Raw genomic sequence first — 27,365 nt, 5'->3', positions numbered from 1 at the left:
TAATTTGACAGACGTAGTTATGCCTAAATCACTCAGATTGCATATCAATGAGTCAAGCAGAATTCTTAAAGAATCACAACTTACTTAAAATAAATTTGTATTAAAGCAGTTGGATGGCACTTGTATTTTTCACATATAAGTAGAGCGAAAAGGAAAATAAGTTCTTTATTAGACATGTGGATATTTTTAATAATAAATGTCACATGCCATTTCCAAACTTGTCAGTGAGATGCTGCACTCTTAGAAAAGTATCTTGGCAAGGGAGATGCTCATTGCAGCAATTTGGTGGATAATAGTATAAAAGGTATGTTCTTTAAATGAAGAAAACCAGTTCACTATTTTGAAAGAACTCATAATCTATTTTAAACTGTCATTCAATGTTTCTGACTTGCAATTAGATGGTATTTCCAGAATGTCAGTCTGAGATTTTCCTTCAACCATCACCCTAATAAAATCTGACGGCAAGGATATTATATCCAAACTCCCCCCCCCCATAATTAGCATGAAAGATCTCAAATGGGTTAATCAGGAAAGTTGTACAAAGGGATTCCAATGAATAGCCATGAAAACAGTCGTGTGCCTTTAAAAAAAACCTTGTAATATAGGCAAGATGGATGACAATCAGGAGACAAATGTATGAGCAAAGCTGTTTGGAGAGAATAGTTTTGTAGTGTATGATGTATGTTACGCAAATGAGCTTATTAGGACTCTCATCTATTTTATTATTGGGGCCCAATTTAATAGAGGCATTTAAAAAACAATATTTCTGCCTGACTCCTCAGAAGGAAGAAGATACATTGATATAATTGAAAGCAAATGATTGCATGTTGTGCCATTTAATCATGTCATTTTTCAGTGGCTGTTTCTTGCACTTCACTGCATGCTTATAGAATATTTAGCTTCGGTATAGATTAGGTCCCACCACTGGCAACTGAGCACAGTCATTTTAGGTGGCATTTTCTTTTAACCTTGAAATCACTTAAAACACCCAGATTTGCCAGTGTTTTCTTTCGAAAATGACAAGTCATCATTCACTTCCAGTATGTGACATTTGGTTTTGGTTTTTTTATTATTTTGAGAGATTACTTACTACTGGTTGTCCTTTTGAAGTCTCTAATGGGAAACCTTATTTTTCATCATTTATGAAGTACATCTAGCTAATTTTTAAGACATAAGGCTCACCATAGCAAGCAGGAAGAATTAGAAATATGGCTGAAATTTCATGGAAACGTTGAAAACTATTTTATTAACAGTGAATTATGTTGATATCTGATCAAGATACCTGGTAAACACAAACATACACCCTTATTTAACACAGCCTGGCTTTCTAACTCCACCATCCAGTCTACTAACAAATGGTTTCTAGGTATAGCATCGGGGCCAAACTAGCAACAGACTGTGAAACTGTTGGAGGGAGCAATCCTATACACACTTTGTTGTTGTTGTTCAGTCGTTCAGTCGTGTCCGACTCTTCGTGACCCCATGGACCATAGCACGCCAGGCCTTCCTGTCCTGCGCTCTCTCCCGGAGCATGCTCAAGTTCATATTCATTGCATCCGTGATGCTATCTAGCCATCTCATCCTCTGCCGTCCCCTTCTCCTTTTGCCTTCAGTCTTTCCCAGCATCAGGGTCTTTTCCAGGGAGTTTTCTCTTCGCATTAGGTGGCCAAAATATTGGAGCTTCAGCTTCAGTATCTGTCCTTCCAATGAGCACTCAGGGTTGATTTCCTTTAGGATGGACTGATTTGACCTCCTTGCAGTCCAGGGCACTCGTAAGAGTCTTCTCCAGCACCACAGTTCGAAAGCATCAATTCTTCGGCGCTCAGCCTTCCTTATAGTCCAGCTCTCACAGCCATACATTACTACTGGGAAAACCATAGCTTTGATTAGACGGACCTTTGTTGGCAAGGTGATGTCTCTGCTTCTTACTATGCTGTCTAGGTTGGCCGTAGCTTTCCTCCCAAGGAGCAAGCGTCTTTTAATTTCATGGCTACAGTCACCGTCTGCGGTGATCTTGGAGCCCAAGAAAGTAAAATCTGTCACTGCTTCCATTTCTTCCCCTTCTATATGCCAGGAAGTGATGGGGCCAGATGCCATGATCTTAGTTTTTTTAATGTTGAGTTTCAAACCAGCTTTTGCACTCTCCTCTTTCACCCTCAACAAGAGGCTCTTGAGATCCTCTTCGCTTTCTGCCATTAGGGTGGTATCGTCTGCATATCGGAGGTTGTTGATAATTCTCCCAGCAATCTTAATTCCGACCTCTGATTCATCCAACCCGGCATTTCTCATGATGTACTCTGCATATAAGTTAAATAAGCAGGGTGACAATATGCAGCCTTGTCGTACTCCTTTCCCAGTTTTGAACCAATCGGTTGTTCCATGTCTGGTTCTTACTGTTGCTTCTTGACCCTCGTACAGGTTTCTCAGGAGACAGGTAAGGTGGTCTGGTACTGCCATCACTTTCAGAATTTGCCACAGTTTGTTGTGATCCACACAATCAAAGGCTTTAGCGTAGTCAATGAAGCAGAAATAGACGTTTTTCTGGAATTCTCTTGCTTTCTCCATGATGCAGCGAATGTTGGCGATTTGATCTCTAGTTCCTCTGCCTCTTCTAAACCCAGCTTGTACTTCCGGTAGTTCTCGGTTCGCATACTGCTGAAGCCTAGCTTGTAGGATTTTGAGCATCACCTTGCTGGCATGTGAAATGAGCGCAATTGTGCGGTAGTTTGAACACTCTTTGGCGTTGCCCTTCTTTGGAATTGGAATGTAAACTGACCTTTTCCAGTCTTGTGGCCACTGTTGAGTGTTCCAGATTTGTTGGCATATTGAATGCAGCACTTTAACAGCATCATCTTTTAGGATTTTAAATAGCTCGGCTGGAATACTGTCATTTCCGCTAGCTTTGTTGTTACTAATGCTTCCTAAGGCCCACTTGACTTCACTCTCTAGGATGTCCGGCTGAAGTTCAGTGACCGCACTATCATGGCTATCAGGGACATTCAGATCTTTCCTGTATAGTTCTTCTGTGTATTCTTGCCACCTCTTCTTAATCTCATCTGCTTCTGTTAGGTCCCTGCCTTCTTTGTCCTTTATCATGCCCGTCTTTGCACAAAACGTTCCCTTGAGATCTCCAATTTTCTTGAAGAGATCTCTAGTCTTTCCCATTCTGTTGTTTTCCTCGATTTCTTTGCATTGTTCATTTAAGAAGGCCTTCTTGTCTCTCCTTGCTATTCTCTGGAACTCTGCATTCAGTTGGGTATATCTTCCCCTTTCTCCCTTGCTTTTCGCTTCCCTTCTTTCGTGAGCTACTTGTAAAGCCTCATCAGACAGCCACTTTGCTTTCTTGCATTTCTTTTTCTTTGGGATAGATTTCGTTGCTGCCTCCTGAACAATGTTACGGACCTCCGTCCATAGTTCCTCAGGCACTCTGTCTATCAGGTCTAATCCCTGAAATCTATTCCTCACCTCCACTGTAGGATCCCTGTATCCTCAGGGATATGATTTAGGTCATACCTGAACGGTTTAGTGGTTTTCCCGACGTTCTTCAATTTCAGCCGAAATTTTGCAAGAAGCAGCTCATGATCTGAGCCACAGTCAGCTCCAGGTCTTGTTTTTACTGACTGTATGGAGCTTCTCCATCTTTGGCTGCAAAGGACATAATCAATCTGATTTCGATATTGACCATCTGGTGACGTCCATGTGTAGAGTCACCTCTTGTGCTGTTGGAAAAGAGCGTTTGCTATGATCAGCATGTTCTCTTGGCAAAACTCTATTAGCTTTTGTCCTGCTTCATTTTGTACACCAAGGCCATGCCTGCCTGTTATCCCGGTGATTTCTTGACTTCCTACTTTAGCATTCCAATCCCCTATGATGAAGAGGACATCTTTTTTTGGTGTTAGTTCTAGAAGGTGTTGTAGGTCTTCATAGAACCGATCAACCTCAGCTTCTTCGGCCTCAGTGGTTGGGGCATAGACTTGAATTACTGTGATGTTGAATGGTTTGCCCTGGATTCGTACTGAGATCATTCTATCATTTTTAAGATTGTACCCCAGTACTGCTTTTCCCACCCTTTTGTTGACTATGAGTGCTACTCCATTTCTTCTAAGGGATTCCTGCCCACAATAGTAGATATGATGGTCACCTGAATTAAATTCGCCCATGCCTGTCCATTTGAGTTCGCTGATTCCTAAGATGTCGATGTTCAATCTTGCCATCTCATGTTTGACCACCCCCAGCTTACCTTGATTCATTGATCTGACATTCCAGGTTCCTAAACAATATTGTTCTTTACAGCATCGGATTTTCTTTTCACCACCAGACACATCCACAGCTGAGTGTCGGAGAAAATCCCATTAAACTCAGTGAGTTTAACTTCTGAGTAGACCTATATAGGATTGTGTTGTTGTTATTCTGTTTCAGTTTTGTATGCCAGTTGACCAAAGTACAACTGTGCTATCTGTACCCAAAGCCACATTTACATAGTTAAATGACAACTTTGAGCATTCTAGACCAGCTTCTATGTTTGATAGTTTTCATAAAGATTCATTCTGTTTTTAGGTGAAACATTTCTTGCAGATAATTTTGATCAGTAGTGCTATCCCCTACATCCATCTGTTATTCTCCTTTGAGCCCTTTATCGAATTCAAAACACAATACTGCTACATTTCTATTGCCCCCATGATTATTTGACCTATGCTGTCACTAGCATTGCTTAAATTATTTCTGGAGCTTTACTGTTTGAGTAATAGTGCGGTTTCTATCCATGTCACATCAGAATTAGTCTGGTTGCTCGTATGTATATTTTAAAGAAATGCCATTGCATGTTACTTGCTCGCTGGATCGTCACCTTGCTGTGGTGAGTGGGCTTGTGTGCTCCACTGAACCCTGTGAGTGAAGCCATCGGGAGTCATGTACTCCCAGCAGGGCCACCCATGACGGTAAGGTCAAGGAGGAGGAACCAGACAAAGAATGATCCAAGAAAGTCCTCAACAGCAGAACAGGAGGAAGGTAACAAGGTGTATGTTACAACGGCTGTGAAGGCAGATGAAGGCTGCAGCAGATGAAGGACTACCAATCATCATGTTATTCATGCCATTGGATTAGAGCCTTTTTCTGTGAGGACTGTGTGTTGATCATTGTGCACTGATCTCCACACATAAAACAAATTCACGCACAGGCATCTTCCAATCCATACCCCAAACAACCAAAAGTCCCATGGCGATCGGCAAATGGGAACGGGGACAGGACTATGAAATCTGGAAGCCCCTAGTCATGGACCGGCACATGGGCGGTGGATACAGATTCAGTCTTCCTGACTCAAGGACTGAGGCAGTTGAGTAGTTCAGCAGCTGTATCCATGACTGAGCAGTCCTATTTACGATCCACTCTGCTCACCCCGTATGGGGAGGGGGCTAGAAAAGGTGCCCTAAACATAGTCTGTCTCATCTCTTCCCTGACTGGATTACCGCGTCCAGTGGGGTCACCACTTAGTGGTCACAAAAGACAAATGAATTTTGGACATGGAATATACGGACACTGCTGGACAATACAGATAGTGAATGCCCTGAATGTAGGACTGCCATCATTGCAAGGGAGCTGAGATGTTTTAACATTGACATAGCAGCACTCCAAGAAACATGAAGAGCAGGAGAGGGACAACTGAAGGAAGGAAAAGGAGGTTATTTTTCTGGAAAGGACTGCCTGAACAAGATTGACGAATACATGGACTAGGCTTTACTATTAAAGATGATCTTATGAAGCTCTTGTCAGAAGTTCCTACAGGCATTAACGAACGACTCTCAACCCTTCGAATAAAACTCGCCCCAAACCAGCAGGCAACTATTTTAAGTGTTTATGCACCCACATTAGATGCTGATGAAGGCATCAAAGAAAATTTTTACTCCCAGCTGGACACCACCTTATCAGAGATACCTAAGGAGGACAAAATTATCCTCCTGGGTGATTTCAATGCAAGAGATGGGCATGATTTTGATTTGTGGCCGGGGACCATTGGGAAAGAAGGAGTCGGCAATAGCAACCACAATGGAATTCTACTTCTGACTAAATGTGCAGAGCATAATCTTGTTATTACCAACACACTCTTTTGCCAGAAAAATAAATTGAAAACATCATGGAGCCACCCTTGGTTGAAGCACTGGCATCTCCTAGATTATGTAATTGTCCATGCCGGAGATCGCTGCGATGTACTCCTCATGTACTCCAGAGCCATGACGAGTGCTGACAACTGCTGAACAGACCACCAATTAATTCGTTCCACAATGGCCATTAAGACTGTCCCTCAACGTAAGCTCCAAGGAAGTAAACTAAGACGTAAAATCAACACCCAAGCCGTTCAAGATCCTATTAAGCGAGCCTGCTTTCAAACAACTCTTAAAGAACACCTAGCTATGGAAACCCCTGAAAATATCGAGGAACACTGGAATAAACTGAAGACCTCCACTATCGCAGCCAGTGAACAAACTATCAGATACCAAACTAAACATCAGGATGGGTTTGATGAGAATGATAGGGAGATTGAACATATTACTGATAAGAAAAGGAAAGCCTTCCAAATATGGCAAAACGACATCAACTGTGCCACTAAGAAAAAAATCCACGCCAGTGCAAAGGCTGAGGTCCAAAGAAGAACTAGAGAACTTAAGAACACCTGGTGGATAAAGAAAGCTCAAGAAATCCAGAATTTTGCAGATGCCCATGATGTACGGGGCTTTTTTAATGCCACAAAGGCCATCTACAGACTAACAAAACATGGTACAAACCCCCTACGCTCAATAGATGGTGCCAAACTCCTAAAGGACAAAGTGTCTATTGCACTGCGTTAGAAAGAGCATTCCCCTTAACCGTAAATCTGTTGTGACTGACGAGGTCTTCTTGCAAATCCCCCCACAAAAACAAACCAGAGATGAGCTTGCAGTATCCCCTAGTTTGGAGGAAGTCAGTAAAGCCATCAATCAAATGAAAAATAAAGCTAGCGGATCCGATGGGAGCCCTGTTGAAGTCTTTAAAGAAGGTAGGCCTGAGGCTACACAACAGCTTCACAAACTCATGGAAAAATCTGGATGAGGGAGGATATCCCAGCAGACTTCAGGGATGCCATAATTATCACTCTCTTCAAAAAGGGTGATAGAATAGATTGTGGAAACTGTCAAGGCATCTCCCTTCTAGCTACAGCAAGCAAAATCCTGGCAAGGATCCTTGCAAACCGCCTTTTATCTATCTCAGAAGACATCCCCCCTGAATCCCAAAATGGCTTCCGCCCCTCCAGGGGGACAGTGGATATGATCTTCACCGCACAACAGCTCCAAGAAAAATGTAGGGAATAAAACCAACTCTGTACATGGCGTTTATTGATCTGACTAAGGCCTTCGACACTGTAAACCGAACTGCTCTCTGGACCATCCTTTTGAAAACCGGATGCCCTAATACATTAATGAACATCTTGCGGCTCCTCCATGACGACAACAATCTTGGATAACAATGGCTCTCAAAGTGATCCATTTAAAGTGGGATCAGGCGTTAAACAGGGATGCGTTATTGCTCCAACTTTATTTGCTATCTTCATCACTATGATTCTACACCTTGTTGATGGGAAACTTCCCACTGGTGTAGAAATCATATATTGAACAGATGGAAAACTTTTTAATCTCAGTAGGCTGAAAGCAAAAAGTAAAGTAATTACAACCTCTGTCATAGAAATTCAATATGCTGATGATAACATAATCTGCACACATTCAGAGGAAGATCCCTCTGAATGTCTATCCTAGACATCTTCGCAGAAGCATATGAAAAGCTCGGCATCTCGCTTAACATAAAAAAAAATAACCAAAGTGCTTTACCAGCAAGCACAAACCAACCCCTCTGTAGCACCATCAATCCAGTTTAACGGTGTAATGCAGGAAAATGTCGATCCCTTTTCTTATCTTGGCAACCATCTCTCCACAAAAGCCGACATAGACGCTGAAATTCAGCATTGCCTGAGCTCTGCGAGTGTAGCGTTCTCCCAAATTAAGCGTAGAGTGTTCGAGGATCGGGACATTCGCAGGGAGACCAAAATGCTAGTTTACAAAGCAATTGTACTATTGACCTTACTGTATGCCTATGAAACATGGACCATCTATAAACGCCTCCAACTTCTCAAAAGATTTCATCAATGCTGCCTCCGAAAAATTCTGCAAATTACTTGGGAAGACAGACGAACTAATGTGAGCGTATTGGAAGAAGCAAAGACCACCAGCATTGAAAAAATGATTCTCCAACATCAACTTCGCTGGACCAGCCATGTTGTTTGAATGCCTGATCATCGTCTTCCAAAGCAGCTACTTTATTCCCAACTTATGAATGGAAAACGGAATATTGGTGGACAGCAAAAGAGATTTAAAGATGTTCTCAAAGCTAATCTAAAAAAATGTAACGTAAGCATTGAGAACTGGGAAGCTCTAACCCGTGAGCATTCCAACTGGAGGTCAGCCTATATTAAAGGCGCTATGAACTTTGAAGAAGCACGTGTACGGGGCGAAAGGGAGAAACGAGCTCAGTGGAAGGCACGTCAAGCAAATCCTCATTGTGATCACCTTCTACCTGGACCTACGTCCTCACTGTGGGAGGCTGTGTGGATCCAGAATTGGCCTTCACAGCCACCTGCAGACCCACTGCTAAGACTCTACCCTGGAAGACAATAGGGATGTACGAAAATTCCGCCATGGATCTCGGGGAGGCCAAATGCCAGCGCATTCGGCCCCCCGAAATTGGTGGCGGAACGGCCTGCCCCCCGCCCCCCCGGGACAAGACTTACCTTGGGCAGATCTTCCTGGCGGCGGTGGCTCCGGCAGTGGCTTCGGCGGCGGCGGCTGGTCTTCCAACCGGCTGCCGCCGCCGCCATTTCCAGTTTAAAACAAAAAACAAAAAAAGTGATAGGCTACATAAAGATTTACTTAGCCTATCCCATCTGACTTAAAACAAAAAACAAAAAACGCATGTACGCTAGGCTATTTGCGTTCCCCTTATTTTTGCCATCTTAGTCTACGTAAATGTTTACGTAGACTAAGACGTGCCAAAATAAGGAACGCAAATGGCGGTGGCCATGGCCGCCGCTATTTGCATACGCGCGTTTTTGTTTTGTTTTTTATAGTCAGACATGATAGGCTACGTAAACATTTACGTAGCCTATCACGGCTGACTGCAGGGACACAAACGGCGGCGGCTACAGCCGCCGCCATTTGCGTCCCTGCTAGCCAGCGGCCAGATGTCCGGCTGCTGGCGGAGCCGGCCGGCGGCTCAGCAGAATCCCTGCGGAGCACAGCCGGCTGGCCAGGATTCCGGGGGGGGGGATGGAGTGCCTCCCCGCTCGGCGAGGATTCCGGGGGGAGGGACGGAACGCCTCCCCCCCAACCATAAACATAATCCGCGAAAGGTAAGTGCCTTTCGTACAACCCTAGAAGACAATCTTACTCGGTTACGAGTGATCACCATGATTGCATGTTACCTCATTCAAAAGTATATGTGCAGGCTTGCTTAGGAAAATGGAAATAGATAGCAAGCCCGCTGACTGGCGTGCAGCAGCCAATCAGAAACACAAGCCACAGTTCAAACCCAGAGACAAGCAAGCTGCTGCTTGTTGAGCAGCGAGGCCTATAAGCGGTATAGAACAGGCACACTTCTTGGGGTGTAAATAGGGAGAGAATTGCATTTGATCCATATTTTTAAGTGAAATGACCTGATTCACAGTTCCAGGACTAATCTGCGGATCAGAATCATTTAGACTGCACACTTGTCTGACTTTTGTGATGCAGTTCTCAGCTCCAAAAATGCATACAGAAATACATATTTTAGGGGAAATTGCATACAGCATGGCTATTTTATGAGACAATTCAATTCACAAGTTAAATGTGAATTTTCGTACATTTTTTAAAAATGCATAAAATAGGACAGAATAGACTTATGATTGGACACATGTGGAACCGACACAGAAATAGACAGATCTGGGCATCCCCAGGTATATGACACAGGGAGGGTGGAGAAAGGGGAAGAGCTAGAAGTCAGGAGGTAGAAGTAAGTCTCTTCTTCTGTCCCTTCCTTCTGTGTGGTAAGAGACAAAGAAAGCAAAACGTGCTGTGGTGGTCCCTTTTCTTTGGAACTCCCTGTCCCTGGAAGTCAGGCAGGCACCAACACTGTTGTTTCCGGCAAAACAGCACTGTTTTTTGCTTTTTTGTTTTTAAGCATGTTTTTAATGGTGGTGTTTTAATCTTTTTATTCTTTTACTGTTTTATCTTTTGTGTTCATTGCTCTGAAATCTGTTTTGGATATGGGGCAGTGTACAAATATTGTAAATACATACATACATACATACAGCAGCCTGTCACACAAGAAGCAGGAACAACCCAGGTGTGACTTCAGCAACAGCGGATTACCTGCTGACACTGTGCCTGTGGTGTGGGTTTTAAAAGTTCTCTCATAGGGTCATTGGAGACTTACCATTTATAGAACTGTGACACCTCTTTGGAAGTACACTTACCACATTTAATTCATATCTTCCCTTTCTGTGGAACTCCTTGCCTCTGGAGGTCAGGCAGGCACCAACATTGTGTCATTTTCTTCTGTCGCTCCTAAAGACCTCTTTATTTCAAGAAGCCTTCCTTGATTGACCACCCACGGTTTTTATTGGTATTCTGTTTTGTTTTCTTTTAACTTTTAATCAGTTTTTTATTTTTTTATATGTTTTAATATGGTGTTTTTATTCTGTTTACCTTTTATTGTTCCCTGCTCCAGAATTTGTTAGATGTAGTGTGGTATATACATTTTGTAAATAAAAATAAATATGTTCCTTTCCCTCTCCACTGTATAGCTCTGAAGAGACTGACAGTAGAGGCTGTATATGGACAGCATTGACTGGGCTGAGGCGGTCATGAACCCTTCACCTCCCCGCAATTCTCTGAAAAGTTTTTTAGATGATTTAGCATCTCAGACTAGCTTTAGCAACATGTACTCTTCCAAAGTCAAGGGAGAAATGTTAAGAAGAATAGTATGGACATGTTTGGTTAAGAACTGGAAGTGCCACCAGAGCTTCATTGGTAGAAGCAGCATTTGATTTGCTGGCCTGTAAATTGATTTCATAAATTGCAACACTGACAAGTGTGTGTGAGGAAACCAACTTAACTTCTGCTTTAATATTACATCTGTCTTCGCAGAGAATTCTGAATGGTAGGGGAAAAAAACATGAAAGTAAATATGGACAAGTTCAGGAAACATGTGAAAATGCATCACTGCTATAAACTGAATAATATCATTAATTGTTATATTTTGCCATAAATAGTCATTTTGAAATTTGTTATTCAACTTATTGAAAATTCAGACATATTAAACGGGAAGAGTTCCCTTATTATAGAAATAATGGAATTCTGGCTATTATAAGAGTTAGGCAATTGAAACAGTTATAGAATGCATTTTATTAATAAGGAGAACATCTGTATGAAATGTCCACCTGCTGATAAACTGTGCAGTGTTACTTTACAATGAAATACACTTAATCATTTTAAGACATCTTCTAATGAAATTTTATTGGGATTAACATTTTGAACACAAATACTTTTAGGCATTAAAACACCCATTCTAAATGAGATTGCATTGTCTTGTTTACCCTTGTTCATTAATAAGCAATCTGTTAACTGTTAGAACAGCCCAATTGTGGAAGAGGAAGCTGTTTAGTGAGTAATTCAGCTCTATTATGGATATAATCATAATTTTTGTTGAAGACTTTCAATTTAACAATCACTTTCTCATTATTTGGATACATAAAAAGGAATATATGTATAGATATTAGATATTCACACCACAGTTTTGCTTTTAGGAATTCAGCTTAACACTGGTAAGGAAACACAAAACTTTCTGAGGGAAAAAATACTTTCTTATGTACAAAATGTCCCAAATGCAATTTTCCTATCATTTTTAACCAGTTGTAGTATTTAGTTTCCCCTTTTGGAAATAGCAGTGTCGATTAGACGGTTGCAACCATCAATGTTTTGAAGCTCCAGCATCAACAAACAGCTCTGATATTTTTCCCAAAGCTGTTCTTACTAAGTGTAATTTCCTACCCCCATCCTGGTGCCACCAAATTCTCCCTAGAAGGAAACCTGAAATGCGTGGGTGATAGCTTATATTTTTCTCATGGGTTTATGTACTTTCATCTGTAGCATCCTGCAGAGAGAAACAGATGCTGTCACGTTACATACTTTAAATTGTCTAGAAAGCTCCTGAATGTGAAAAGGGCTTCCGTGCTATAATATGGTAGAAGATGCTAAATCTACAGCAACTCAAAGCACAGTTTGTGGGGGGCATGGCTGAAGGATTCATCTTCCTAAGGTATTTGTGGTATTTCCCCTTGGTGTCTCTCTTCAAAAATTACCTAATGCACTGTAATGTTGACTGCAGATGTGCATTGGAACAAATAGGGATGTAGGATGGGCAAACCAAATAACACAACATACGCAGTAGTGCTACAAGATATAAAATAGTTCAAAAGTTGTGTTTGTTCATTATAAAAGTATTTTTATAAAGTCACAGAGGTGGTGAAATCATACCTTTATTAAGGCTTACAAATGTTCAGAATGCAGCATGGTTATTTCCTTTCTCTTTTCCTTGATCATCGAGCCGAAGGAAGAGTTATGTTTAACTCAAAAGTTGGTATCCTGAATGTGAACTTTGGCTGTTCCTAATAAAGCTGACCCTGTGGTTTGTATATATATTTAATAGTGTTTTTGCTGACTCTGTGACTATAGTGCTATCCATATTTCTTATGGACTGCAATCCAGAGAAAGTTAAATAATCTTTTGCTGTGCAATCCCATGCATGTTTACTCAGAAGTAAGTCCCCCTGTGTTCATGTACTCACTAGTAAGAGAGCAATCCTAAGTAAGTAAAGCAGAGTGAAGTGGGTGTGCGGTATTGTCCCCCTCCCTCCCACTCAGGGCTGTTGCTTGTCCAAAAGTATAGTCTCGGCCAAGGAAGCATTGCAGCACTTCCGCTTAGAATTCTGGGAATAGGCTTCCTATTTGATTCTGTAAGCCACTGCCAGAGTGGTTTTTCACCTTGTCAAAGGTGAAAAAATTGAATGGGTGCTACCTTGTTTGTCTCCCAACCTTAGGCAATATGAACAATTATATTGGGAGCCCTCAACCTGGTGGGACCCTAGGGCTATTTCTGAGAGAGCAGAACAGCGTCATCTCCATAAAGTAATATAAAAATCTTCAGGAAGGCTAGCCTTGGTGGATATGAATCAATTGGGGCTAAAGGACTAGGAATATCACTTTTTAAAGGGTTAAACTTTAACTCCTCTCATAGTTAAAATTGAGTCAGAGAGGTATTGTGTTTAACCACAATGCACCTGCATTCCAGTTTGACTATTGTTCATTAAAGAACCGCTTCACTCCGCAAATGACCATGAATTTTTATACCTTAGTAGAATATAGTGCATTGACATTGATCATTCTTCTGTCCACAGTCCCTCTGCTGTGAAATTAAACACAGACGACGAGGTGTAGGCTCAGTGTTACGTTTGTGCCAGCACCTCCTTGACGATCAAGATACCTGTAATCTGAATGCAGATCACCAGTCAATGCAGCTGATAATTGTAAATCTTGAAAGAAGGTGGGAAGCCATCGTCATGCAAGCTGTCCAGTGGCAAACTCGATTGCGGAGGAAGTTGGCAAAACATACAGTAAGTGACATCTACAGTAAGTGACATCTATCTACATATGTTCTTTCACTCCCACCCATCCACATGGGGCATATTTTTCCAATGTCCTTCAGCTTAGTTTGAACTATTCATTAAAGGTGCAACAGCATCCAAAAAAATTAGATTCCTGAACTCTTCTCCCAAAATATATAATGTTTTATATAATGTCAAGGGAATTAACGGATTAATGCAACATGCAGAAATAACACAAACCCTTGATTTCAGTATTTTTGACCACATAATTTCTGATCCTATTAAGACTAGCGATGTACGAAAGTCACTTACCTTTTTGACGGGGTGATTCGCGGGGGGGAGGCGCTCTGCACTTCCCCCCGAAATCCTAATCCGGCCAGCTCCGCTCTGTGGAGATTCCGTGGAGCCGCCGGCCAGGGCCGCCCGCAGCCGGACATCCGGCCGCTGGGCAGCCTTCTGGGGAAAAAAAAACACGTACACAAATGGCGTTGGCTACAGCGGCCGCCATTTGAGTTCCCTTTTTTTCGCTGTTTTAGCCTACGTAAATATTCACGTAAGCTATTAGGGCAAAAAAAAGGGGAATGCAAATAACGCCCACTACGCTATTTGCGTTCCCCATTTTTTCGCCGTAATAGCTTACGTAAATATTTACATAGGCTAAAACAGCGGAAAAAAGGGAACGCAAATGGCGGCCACCGTAGCTGCCTCCATTTGTGTGCGCTTTTTTTTTTTTTTTAGCTTGCCGTGATAGGCTACATAAGTATTTACATAGCCTGTCACGGCAAAGGCAGCTACACAAATGGCATGGTGGCCGCCATTTGCATGGCTGCCTTTGCCGTGATAGGCTAAGTAAATACTTACATAGCCTATCACGGCAGCCTGGCTGGACACAAATGGCGGCCGCTACGGTGGCCGCCATTTGAGTCCTCAGCAGCCAGCCAAGAGACCAGCTGCTGCTGCCGCCGGAACATCCGCTCCAGGTAAGCTTCATCCCGGGGTGGATTCTGCGGGGGGGCTGGGGGTGGAAGGCCGTTCCGCCATGGGTTTTGGGGGGCCAGCTGCCAGTGCATTCGGCCTCACTGAAATCCATGGCAGCAGAATTCTCCGCCATCCCTAATTAAGACACTGAATGGATTTTGCAGAATAAACTCAGTGCTAGGTAAGGATAGTCAACACTTTTTGGGATTAGACAGAAACATTTCTTGTAGATCATAATATGATATAGTACAGTCACTTATCTGGCTCTCTGTAAAGCAGATCCTGTCCTTATTCTGAATATTAGTCCACAGCTACTATATATCTATATGCTTTATGCTCTCGCATCAACCACCCCATCACCAACCACAACCTCCACCCCACCCTCAACCACCATCCAACCACAACTTCCACCATCTCTAGTAGAATCAGCTTTGGTATTAAATGTTTTCTTCAGGCTTAAAATCTTAACACTATAATTGTTCTATATCTAATCTACTTCAGCCTGTCATGAAACAGGCTATTCAATACTTAAAAGCATCCTTGACATATTCTGTCCCAATCTTTTCTTGAGAACCTATAGAATTCTGCCATTGGCTTCAATGGCTAGTCACTGATTGGTTGTTTAATTTGATCTGTGGCTCACTTTGATTTGATCTGTGTCTCGCTTTTTGACGAGAGTTCTTAAAGCAATTCAAAACTTTCATAAAATACGTCAGGTGCAGTGCTAAATTTTGAAGTCCAGGAGCTCATCATGACAGCCCCATAGCCACGCCATCAAGGAGAGCCCATAGTCATACCACCAAAGAGAGTCCAAAAGTGTGTTGATCCATTATATATATAACCTGAAAGAGCCACACTACATAGCATAATACCCAGTGTATATATTATATTATATTATATATAATTCATATGCATGAGTGCTGCTCTCAGCTCATGGGAGGAAGGGTGGGATACAAATGTGAAACATTAAAGTATTGCATATTTTGCATGTCCCGCCATTTCACATGCTGGTGAGGCTTATTTTGAATTATTTATAGAAGACAGTAGGACAGTTGTGCTACTTTCTAATGTACAAGAATAGACACCTTTGAGTCTTTTAAAATAGTGCAGGAAAGGCTCTTGCCAGGTCAACGAATTTATGCAGGATGTCCTGCATTCCACCCCCAAACCTTCAGGGCTGCCAATTACTAGGAGCAGGCATATGATGTTGTCTATGCCTGCCTCCATCACATTCCTGAGTCACTCTTACAAGCACTTGGCCTTACATCACCCTGGTGAAGAAGGAGAGAGTCAGTCCATCTGACCCAGAAGCATACATGTGATGAGAAGAGTTTCTGTATACTTACTTACTTACAATAGCAGCTGTGCTGTTTCTGTTTTATGTGTTCCCACTTCAATTTCTGCTTCTAGAACTTACTGTTCTCTTTTGCCTGATGCAGAGGCAAGAGACAGTTGTGAGAAGACCCTGCAGGCTGCGGAACACATAGTGTAAGCTGTCACTGCAACCAGAGCTACTCTCCTCTTTCCCAGGCGAGCCGCTGCTGTGTGTAGCTGCAGTTCCTCTAAATAAACTGCTATGCCCTAATTAAAGGCCAGTGTTGCTCTTGCAGCAGGAGTGAAGTATTGTAGCTCTATTTGGATAGAAATCGATTGGGCTAGGGGGAGTATACACGCACTGTGTGTTTTCTTGATGTCGGGACACTGGAGAACTTCACAAGCTCCACACTGCTTTGTTCTCACTTTGCCTGGGGTAACCTAGACTTGTTTGCTGGACTGAATTACCTTTTACCTTGTAGGGAATACAACTTCCCTTCTGCCAAGCAATGGCAGCCATTAAGAACTCTCAGTATAGTTACTTGATTTTAATTGTAGGTTTTATTTTTGCTTTGGGGAACCCCCTCACCACAAATGTATAAAGTATGTACATAGTGTGAAAATGTGGGTATGTATATCTACAGGATTCTCAAGTGATAAAAGGGTTCTTAGAATCAGAACGTTCTAGTTGGAACTAAATTGAGTTAGTCGGTCTTGTGTTCTCACTCCCTCCCCCCCTCCCGCTCCCCATCTCCCAATTCCAAGCTGGCATGCTACAGCATTTCCTTTCATTCAGTTCCTGTGTAGTCATTTCTTGGGCTGATCCCAAGATTGCTTTCTCTGCTTTGCCTATCTTTCTACACTTGATGGTGTGCCAGTCTTGGCACATGAATGGTATCCCTGGGAAACAAATTGTTTTTTTTTTAAAAAAAAATTGAGGTTGCCCACAGTATACTGTAATATATGAAAACAAATGGGATGTGTTTACATCTCTGATGGCATCTGACTCAGTATTGGCAAGAGTCATTGACAGTGAAAACACTGGCCTGGCTGATTAGATCATGTCTTACGGAAGTTCAGGAGTTGCTTCCATCTTCTATTCTTTCTTTTAATACATCTACCAACATTTTCCTTTTCATCCTGTTATTATTATTGCTCAAATAATATGTTGAATTACTTGTAAAGAGCTTGGAGATTTCTTTGTTTTTAGTAGCTTTTTAAAATATATTTTAAGATGACTTACTGTGTACTATTTTCACAGTGCAATCTATACTTATCTATTCAGAAGTTGTGTTCAGTGGGACACAACTTATTGTGCAACCTATTGCCAAGTAAGTCTGTAGAGGATTACACCCTTAATAGTTTAGTATTACTATAAAATAATAGTTTCATTATTTAAAATTGGAGACCTGAATATTCTGAGAAGCTGGATTTCTAATAAAAGATTCCTTCTCAGAGTACAGAAGTTAAAGTTGTTGGTCCAATATAAGGTTGCTATAGGGCTGGATAAGTGGCTGTTGTGCAAGAAAAGATCTTAGTAGATTGTTTCTCATATTGTCAGTAGGGATGGCGGAGAATTTCTCCACGAATCTCGGGGAGGCCAAATGCCAATGCATTCAGCCTCCCGAAATTGGCGGTGAAATTCTCTGCCCCCCCGCCCACCCCCGGGATGGGACTTACCTCCCTCAAATGTCCCTCTCGGTGGCGGGGGGCGGGGGCGGTGGCCGGTCTTCTGACCGGCTGCCGCCGCCGCCATTACAAAATAAAGTGAAAAAAAAAAATGTGATAGGCTACGTAACGATTTACGTAGCCTATCACGGCTAGATTTCCAAAGTCAGCCGTGATAGGCTACGTAAATCGTTACGTAGCCTATCACAGGTGTGTTTTTTTGTTTTGTTTTTCACTTTTGTATTTCGCGGCCAGGGAGACAGGGCGCTTCTCCCCAGCCTGAATTTTGGCCGGGCGAGGCGGGGCACCTCCCCCCCCGGCCTGAATTTCGGCTGGGCGAGGCGGGGCGCCTCCCCCCCGGCCTGAATTTCGGCCGGGCGAGGCGGGGCGCCTCCCCCCCGGCCTGAACTTCGGGGGGAGAACCGAAGCACCTCCCCCCCACCACGAAGCAAGCTGAGGGACCAGGTAAGTGCCTTTCGTACATCCCTAATTGTCAGCATATATCAAAACAACAGTTGGCATAAGATTGCCAACTGAAGCAATCCCAAACACCCTTTCACCATCCAATCATGTGTTTCTTTAAGTCTTTTTGTTTATTTCATTTAATTAAGTGAAAAGGTTATGTAAATTATTTAGATTGACAGTCTGTAAATTCATTTACATCGGCAGTACATGCCCTGGTCTCCTCTCATCTAGACTACTGTAATGCACTCTACGTGGGGTTACCCTTGAAGACAGTTCAGAAGCTGCAGCTGGTGCAGAACATGGCAGCTCGCCTGATTAAAGGCAGCCGCCGGCGTGAACACATCACTCCGGTACTGAAGGAGTTGCACTGGTTACCAGTTGTTTTCAAGACCAAGTTCAAGGTGTTGGTTTTGACCTTTAAAACCCTATACTGTTCCAGCCCAGCCTATCTCAAGGAACACCTCCAGTAGGGATGTCAGAGAATTCCACCACAGATCTCGGTGAGGCCGAATGCCAGTGCATTCGGCCCCCCGAATTCCGTGGCAGAACGAAGCCCCCGCCCCTCCAACCCACGAAAGGCGCACAAAACGGAGCACTTACCTGCTGCTATCCACGCTGACTTGCAAATGGCGGCTGCCCTGCGCTTCCTGATCATAGCTTCCTGATCATAGTCGTGGTAGGCTACGTAAATACTTATGTGGCCTATCACGGCTAATGCAGGGATGCCTTTTGCGTCCCTGCGGAGGCCGTGATAGGCTACGTAAGTATTTACTTAGCCTATCACAGCAAGCCAAAAAAAAACAGCGTACGCAAATGGCGGCAGCTGCGGCGGCCGCCATTTGTGTTCCCTATTTTGAGCCGTTTTAGCCTACGTAAATATTTACGTAGGCTATTACGGCGAAAAAAAGGGAACACAAATAGCATAGTGGGCGCTATTCGTGTTCCTTTTTTTTTTTTGCCCTAATAGCCTACATAAATATTTACTTAGGCTAAAATGGAGGGAAAAAAGGAATGTAAATGGCGCCCACTATGCTATTTGCATTCCCTTTTTTTAGCCGTAATAGCCTACGTAAATATTTACGTAGGCTAAAATGGCTCACCCCTTGATGGATCACTGCCTTGTTGTGGCGAAGGGGCTTGCATAACTCAGTGAAGCCATAAGCTATGTCGTGCAGGGCCACCCAAGACGGACAGGTCATGGCAGAGAGTTCTGACAAAATGTGGTCCACTGGAGAAGGAAATGGCAACCCACTCCAGTATTCTTGTCAAGAAAACCCCATGGAACGTATCACAAGGCTAAAAGAGATGACGCCGGAAGATGAGCCCCTCAGGTCGGAAGGTGTCCAATATGCTACTGGGGAAGAGCAGAGGGTATTTCCAAGTAGCGCCAGAAAGAGTGAAGCGGCTGGGCCAAACCCGAAAGGACACTCAGCTGTGGATGTGTCTGGTGGTGAAAAGAAAATCCGATGCTGCAAAGAACAATATTGTTTAGGAACCTGGAATGTCAGATCAATGAATCAAGGTAAGCTGGAGGTGGTCAAACATGAGATGGCAAGATTGAACATCGACATCTTGGGAATCAGCGAACTCAAATGGACAGGCATGGGCGAATTTAATTCAGGTGACTATCATATCTACTATTGTGGGCAAGAATCCCTTAGAAGAAATGGAGTAGCACTCATAGTCAACAAAAGTGTGGGAAAAGCAGTACTGGGGTACAATCTTAAAAATGATAGAATGATCTCAGTACGAATCCAAGGCAAACCATTCAACATCACAGTAATTCAAGTCTATGCCCCAACCACTGAGGCCGAAGAAGCTGAGGTTGATCGGTTCTATGAAGACCTACAACACCTTCTAGAATTAACACCAAAAAAAGATGTCCTCTTCATCATAGGGGATTGGAATGCTAAAGTAGGAAGTCAAGAAATCACCGGGATAACAGGCAGGCATGGCCTTGGTGTACAAACTGAAGCAGGACAAAAGCTAATAGAGTTTTGCCAAGAGAACATGTTGATCATAGCAAACACTCTTTTCCAACAGCACAAGAGGCGACTCTACACATGGACGTCACCAGATGGTCAATATCGAAATCAGATTGATTATGTCCTTTGCAGCCAAAGATGGAGAAGCTCCATACAGTCAGTAAAAACAAGACCTGGAGCTGACTGTGGCTCAGATCATGAGCTGCTTCTTGCAAAATTTCGGCTGAAATTGAAGAACGTAGGGAAAACCACTAAACCGTTCAGGTATGACCTAAATCATATCCCTGATGAATATACAGTGGAGGTGAGGAATAGATTTCAGGGATTAGACCTGATAGACAGAGTGCCTGAGGAACTATGGACGGAGGTCCGTAACATTGTTCAGGAGGCAGCAACGAAATCTATCCCAAAGAAAAAGAAATGCAAGAAAGCAAAGTGGCTGTCTGATGAGGCTTTACAAGTAGGTCACGAAAGAAGGGAAGCGAAAAGCAAGGGAGAAAGGGGAAGATATACCCAACTGAATGCAGAGTTCCAGAGAATAGCAAGGAGAGACAAGAAGGCCTTCTTAAATGAACAATGCAAAGAAATCGAGGAAAACAACAGAATGGGAAAGACTAGAGATCTCTTCAAGAAAATTGGAGATCTCAAGGGAACGTTTTGTGCAAAGACGGGCATGATAAAGGACAAAGAAGGCAGGGACCTAACAGAAGCAGATGAGATTAAGAAGAGGTGGCAAGAATACACAGAAGAACTATACAGGAAAGATCTGAATGTCCCTGATAGCCATGATAGTGCGGTCACTGAACTTCAGCCGGACATCCTCAAGAGTGAAGTCAAGTGGGCCTTAGGAAGCATTAGTAACAACAAAGCTAGCGGAGATGACAGTATTCCAGCCGAGCTATTTAAAATCCTAAAAGATGATGCTGTTAAAGTGCTGCATTCAATATGCCAACAAATCTGGAACACTCAACAGTGGCCACAAGACTGGAAAAGGTCAGTTTACATTCCAATTCCAAAGAAGGGCAACGCCAAAGAGTGTTCAAACTACCGCACAATTGCGCTCATTTCACATGCCAGCAAGGTGATGCTCAAAATCCTACAAGCTAGGCTTCAGCAGTATGCGAACCGAGAACTACCGGAAGTACAAGCTGGGTTTAGAAGAGGCAGAGGAACTAGAGATCAAATCGCCAACATTCGCTGCATCATGGAGAAAGCAAGAGAATTCCAGAAAAACGTCTATTTCTGCTTCATTGACTACGCTAAAGCCTTTGATTGTGTGGATCACAACAAACTGTGGCAAATTCTGAAAGTGATGGCAGTACCAGACCACCTTACCTGTCTCCTGAGAAACCTGTACGAGGGTCAAGAAGCAACAGTAAGAACCAGACATGGAACAACCGATTGGTTCAAAACTGGGAAAGGAGTACGACAAGGCTGCATATTGTCACCCTGCTTATTTAACTTATATGCAGAGTACATCATGAGAAATGCCGGGTTGGATGAATCAGAGGTCGGAATTAAGATTGCTGGGAGAATTATCAACAACCTCCGATATGCAGACGATACCACCCTAATGGCAGAAAGCGAAGAGGATCTCAAGAGCCTCTTGTTGAGGGTGAAAGAGGAGAGTGCAAAAGCTGGTTTGAAACTCAACATTAAAAAAACTCAGATCATGGCATCTGGCCCCATCACTTCCTGGCATATAGAAGGGGAAGAAATGGAAGCAGTGACAGATTTTACTTTCTTGGGCTCCAAGATCACCGCAGACAGTGACTGTAGCCATGAAATTAAAAGACGCTTGCTCCTTGGGAGGAAAGCTATGGCCAACCTAGACAGCATAGTAAGAAGCAGAGACATCACCTTGCCAACAAAGGTCCGTCTAATCAAAGCTATGGTTTTCCCAGTAGTAATGTATGGCTGTGAGAGCTGGACTATAAGGAAGGCTGAGTGCCGAAGAATTGATGCTTTCGAACTGTGGTGCTGGAGAAGACTCTTACGAGTGCCCTGGACTGCAAGGAGGTCAAATCAGTCCATCCTAAAGGAAATCAACCCTGAGTGCTCATTGGAAGGACAGATACTGAAGCTGAAGCTCCAATATTTTGGCCACCTAATGCGAAGAGAAAACTCCCTGGAAAAGACCCTGATGCTGGGAAAGACTGAAGGCAAAAGGAGAAGGGGACGGCAGAGGATGAGATGGCTAGATAGCATCACGGATGCAATGAATATGAACTTGAGCACGTTCCGGGAGAGAGCGCAGGACAGGAAGGCCTGGCGTGCTATGGTCCATGGGGTCACGAAGAGTCGGACACGACTGAACGACTGAACAACAACAAAATGGCTCAAAATAGGGAACGCAAATGGTGGCAGCCACAGCCGCCGCCATTTGTGTACGCTGTTTTTTGGGGGGGGGCTTGCCGTGATAGGCTACGTAAATACTTATTTAGCCTATCATGGAAGCTTCGCAGGACGCAAATGGTGGCCGCTACAGCGGCTGCCATTTGTATCTGCAACAGCCTGTCTGCGGCCGGAACTCCAGCTACAGATGGCCCTGGCCGGCGGCTCCACAGAGCCGCCGCGGAGTGAGCCGGGCAGTTTAGGATTTCGGGAGGAGGTGCAGAACACCCCCCCCACCGCGAATCACCCCGTCGAAAAGGTAAGTGACTTTTGTACATCCCTAACCTCCAGCAACACCAGACAGGCTGCTCAACAAGATCAGCTTTGAATGGCCTTCTCTCTGTCCTAGCAGCCAGGACAGCTAGGCTGGTGAGGATGAGGGAGAGGGCCTTCTCTGTGGTGGCCCCAACTCTGTGGAACTCCCTCCCTAGGGAACTCCGCCATGCCCCCTCTTTAATGAGCTTCTGCCATGCATTGAAAACTTGGTTGTTCAGGCAGGCATTTGGGGTGGGTTAGAGTATTTTTAGAAATACGATGTTTTGATGTGTAATTTTACTGTTTTAAATTGTTTGTACAGTTGTACATCACCCAGAGTGGCTGGGTGACAGGCTAGATGGGTGATTAAGAAATCAATCAATCAATCAATCAAATAAATAAACATTTCCACCAACACAAAACAGAAAACTTTGTATTTTGGCCTAAATCAGTCATTTCGAAATGACGGGTTCCAGGACTCCTAAAAGTGGGTTGTCACGTGCCTCAGGTGTCAGAGGTACACAAAGCTGAGAGGATTTCGCTTCCTGGTCAAAGATGTAAATAATGAACAGATAAGTCCAAAGCAAATATCATCCATGCTCAAATAGATGCCACTTTATTTGCAGTACAAATATGGATATTCTCAGGGATTGGTTTAGTTGTTCTTAGTTGGATAAATTTTAGTTGTTGCAGCCTGAGGACGTTGGCAATGTGCTTGAAGGGGTGCAACCTACTTCCTATATGTTCAACCCCTGTCCATCTGGCTAATTATGTCTAGCCTGAGGGGAATGACTGGTTGGATCCAGGAGGTAGTGAATGTTCCATGGGGGAAGGGACTCAACTACCTGAAGCAACCATCTATAAGACCATTCTTAAATAAGTTCACCATGGAACCAAGTGGTTTTGGGAACTATTGGCTGGTCAATCTTCCCTTTTGAGACAAGGGGCTCCAGTGGGTGATAATTGCTCAGGTCCAGACATTCCTAGATGAAATGGGTGATCTAGGTGCCCTCCTTGCTATCCACTGCACTTCAGACAGAGCAGACATGTAAAGCAGGGCCTTTGACAGAGATTTTAATATGGGATTAGGCTCAAATGGGAGAAGACATTCCTTCAACTATCACGTATTCAAATTATTTAAGGCCTTAAAGATCAACATCAGTACTTTGCATTGAGTCTGGGAGTCAACTGGGAACCAATATAGCTGTTATAGATTTGATATAATGTTCTCCAAGAAGCCAGATTCGTTCTCCAGCTAATAGGAGCCATATTCTGTACCAGTTGAAGTTTCTAAACTGTTTTCAAAGGCAGCCCCAGGTAGTACTTGTTACAGTAGTCCAGTCTGGATGTAACCAAGGCAGGAATTGCCATGGCCAGTTAATTCTTCTCCAGGAATGGAAACCTTGGTGAACTAGCCTGAGCTGATAAAATGTACTCTTGACCACAGCTCCAATCCAATTTTTTGAATTGTTTTTTTCCCCTTAAGAACTCAATCTGGTTCTCAACATACCAATTTTGTAATCTTCTTTTGTCCATTTGCCAAAACTTTATTCTTCCTTGTCACTGTTCAGATCATTCCTAAATATTTTGATTACTAGTCTTACATAACGCACTAAAGATTTAATCCTATGCACACTTTCCAGGGAGTAAGCCCCACTGAACCTAGTGGGACTTACCTTGAGCAAATGTGCATAGAATTGTTCTGTGTAAATAGACTTTATTAGAAAAGGCTAAGCAATAGACTCTGAGGGATAGATGAGAAGGGCTTAGGCCCATATCGCTGTTCTTATGTTATTCTACTTATCAAGGTTCCTGAATTCTTGCTGCCTTCCTTTTATGAAGCATTGTAAAAGCTGCTCATATTAGCAGAATTACCAGTGCTACAGGAGGTCAGGCAAAACAACTCTTGCAAAAGAGGGAATATATTATTTTCAATTCATTACCTGTGATTTCACTGTCCTAACCTTGAAATCTGTCATGTGTAGAAAGCTACTATTCTTTTTTCTTTTCTTACATAGCTTAGAAGCTGTTAATTCCAACTAGAGGACAGATAGAAATGTTGAGCCAATATCATTCAGTTTTGGGGTGCCCCAATTCGAATATGTTACCAGTTCTCTGCAGTACTCCTGACACAGATTTTTTTTTAATGCGGTTCTGAAAGGTGATTCCTTTCCATCATGCAGATTTTTCTCTGCCGCTGAACGCGCCTGTAAGTACACTGCACTATGTGTCCAGCACAATTCCCAAGTGCATTGGCTTTGAAAGTATGCTGTACATCCAGCCACATAATTGAAAATAATAAGGCCACAATAAATGGGATGGCCTTAGGGTATAACACCCAAGGGATTCAATTGGTGTCGCTCTGCATCAATGTCCATGCATCATGGTAATTGAGGTAACATAACCAATTACCACATTTTAATTAGAGTTGTAAGAACTTGGAAAAATCTGCAGTGGTGAGACAGCTTACTTAAAAAAAATAAAAAAATAAAACCACCACCAAGCGTTCTCTTTCCAGAAGCCTTTTTCTTGGATGCGTATTCTTAAGAGTCAAAGAAGCTGCTGAAAGTACCATTTGAGAGGAGGTTGGGAAAAAATCCCAGATTCTTTATAATGAATGAAAGCAAACCTGGAAAACAAAAATGTGCTAAAAAGCTGCATTGCTGATATCCTCATCCACTTCTTCTTTTGTGCTTTTCTGACACTTTAGGGAAAAGAAAACAGTCCTTCATAAAGTTGCTCCTAAATTAAGTGTCACTGTTCTTTGCCTTTCCCATTGGTGCGCTACTTAAAAAAAATCAATGGAATGATGCTCATTACACATTTTGAAAAAATCACCTATTGAAGAGACAAATGCACTAGTTATCACTTTGTCGTTTTGGTACACGTCGCCTCTCAGTACTAACAGCACTTGGCATCTGAAATGGCCTAATTGCAAACTAAATAATTATTTTGAACAGCAAGAACTAATGGGGAAAGAGCAGTAGAAAAATTCACCATATAAAGACCTCTTTCTATAAACTGGCATAAAAACAAGGAAAGAAAGGCAGTCAGCATCAGGGCTGGCTCCAGGCTTTAGAGGACCCTTGGGCATGAAACTCTCAATGGGCCCCCTCCCTCAGTGAGTCTACCTTTTCACCGCCATTGTCACCAGCTTCTGTTGCTTCTCCTCCTCTTTCTATCAATGCTACCACCTACTTTCTGAACAGGCAGAGAGCCAGTGAGCAAGTAGGCCGTGGCATCTACTGTCCTCCTTACCACCACCACAGCTACCTGGGCCAGAATGAGAGGCAGGTAAACAAGCAGGTTGCAATGGTGAAGAGGAGGGGCAAGTCCAGAGAGCCCCTGCTGGAGTGTGAGTCCTCGGGACCATGCCTACCCTTGATGCTGGCCCTAGTCAGCATCCTGTACAAATTATTTGCCCCCCTTATGTTCAAGTAATACCAAAGACTTGATCTAAGTCTTCCACAGTATTAGTTTAAGTCTTAGTTTACATAAGAAAGCTGTGTAAGCAGTTGCATTTCATAAGTAATTGCTGTGACTGCAGTAAATCTACTTGGTAAGTAGTGTTTTGGAGCTATTGTGGCACATGTGTTTATATTCTGAAAGTTATGTATTCATGGGGCATTTGCCTAGATCTAGAAAACAGGGGGTGCAAGAGAAGGTTTCACACCCACTGTTGCACTTGCAGAAGGGTGCATGGGGTCTGGAACTCACTCCCCCTTCTCCCTGTGTGGCAGGTGCTTAGTTCTGTCAAACATCATCTCTAGTGGTGCATGCACTAGGAGGACCATGCATGTTCTCCCTGACCCTCTGGTGCTGGATGCATAGGAACATAAGAATACTTGTGCTGGATCAAGACAAAGGCCTGTCTACTCCCAAAGGGAGCGAGTGTTGTGTAGTGGTTAGAGTGTTGGACTGGGGCCCAGGAGATCCAGACTCTAGTCCCTACTTGGCCATGGAGCTCATTGGGAGACTTTGCGCCAGTCACTGACTCTCAAACTAACCCACCTCGCAGGGCTGTTATTTATTTATTTATTTGATTACATTTATAGCCCGCCTTTTTTCCTCCTTAAGGAACCCAAGGCAGCGTACATAATCCTCCTCTTCTCCATTTTAGCGTCACAACAACAACCCTGTGAGGTGGGTTGGGCTGAGAGTCTGTGACTGGCACAAAGTCACCCAGTGAGCTTCGTTGAATGGAGACTAGAACCCGGGTCTCCTGACTGCTAGTCCAACACTCTAGCCACTACACCACACTGGCTCTGTTGTGACAATGAAACAGAGAGGAGGATCATGCGCACTGCCTTGGCCTTTTTGCAAAACGAAAAAGGCGGGATATAAATGTAATTAAATAAATAAAAACACTCCAGCATCCTTTTCCACATAGTAGCTGAACAGATGCCTCTGGGAAGCCCACAAGCAGGACATAAGTGCAATAGACCTCTCCCAATACTGTTCCCCAGCAACTGGTACACACAGGCATCCTATATTCTGGAAGTAGCTTAGCCATCATGGCAAGTAGCCATGCAGAGGGGTTTCTACCCTTGGAGCTCTTTTTTTGCTTATATTGCAATCAATTACCAA

The 27,365-nt window shown here is 43.2% G+C and overlaps 1 protein-coding gene across 1 annotated transcript in view; it reads left to right on the top strand.

Moving 5' to 3' along the window:
• AKAP6 (A-kinase anchoring protein 6) overlaps nt 1–27,365 on the top strand; it is a 332,898-nt gene that overhangs the window by 271,067 nt on the left and 34,466 nt on the right. Inside the window, exon 12 of the mRNA XM_084827230.1 lies at nt 13,513–13,728. Coding sequence (XP_084683356.1) covers nt 13,513–13,728 — 216 coding nt within the window. The remainder of the gene's footprint in view (nt 1–13,512; nt 13,729–27,365) is intronic.

Source organism: Heloderma suspectum, chromosome 1 (assembly GCF_057233095.1).
Source record: "Heloderma suspectum isolate Gila_16-S chromosome 1, 16-S_ref, whole genome shotgun sequence".
NCBI classification, from domain to species: Eukaryota; Metazoa; Chordata; class Lepidosauria; order Squamata; family Helodermatidae; genus Heloderma; species Heloderma suspectum.
Note: the sequence above shows the minus strand (reverse complement) of the source record. Positions and strands in the feature narration are given on the sequence as shown.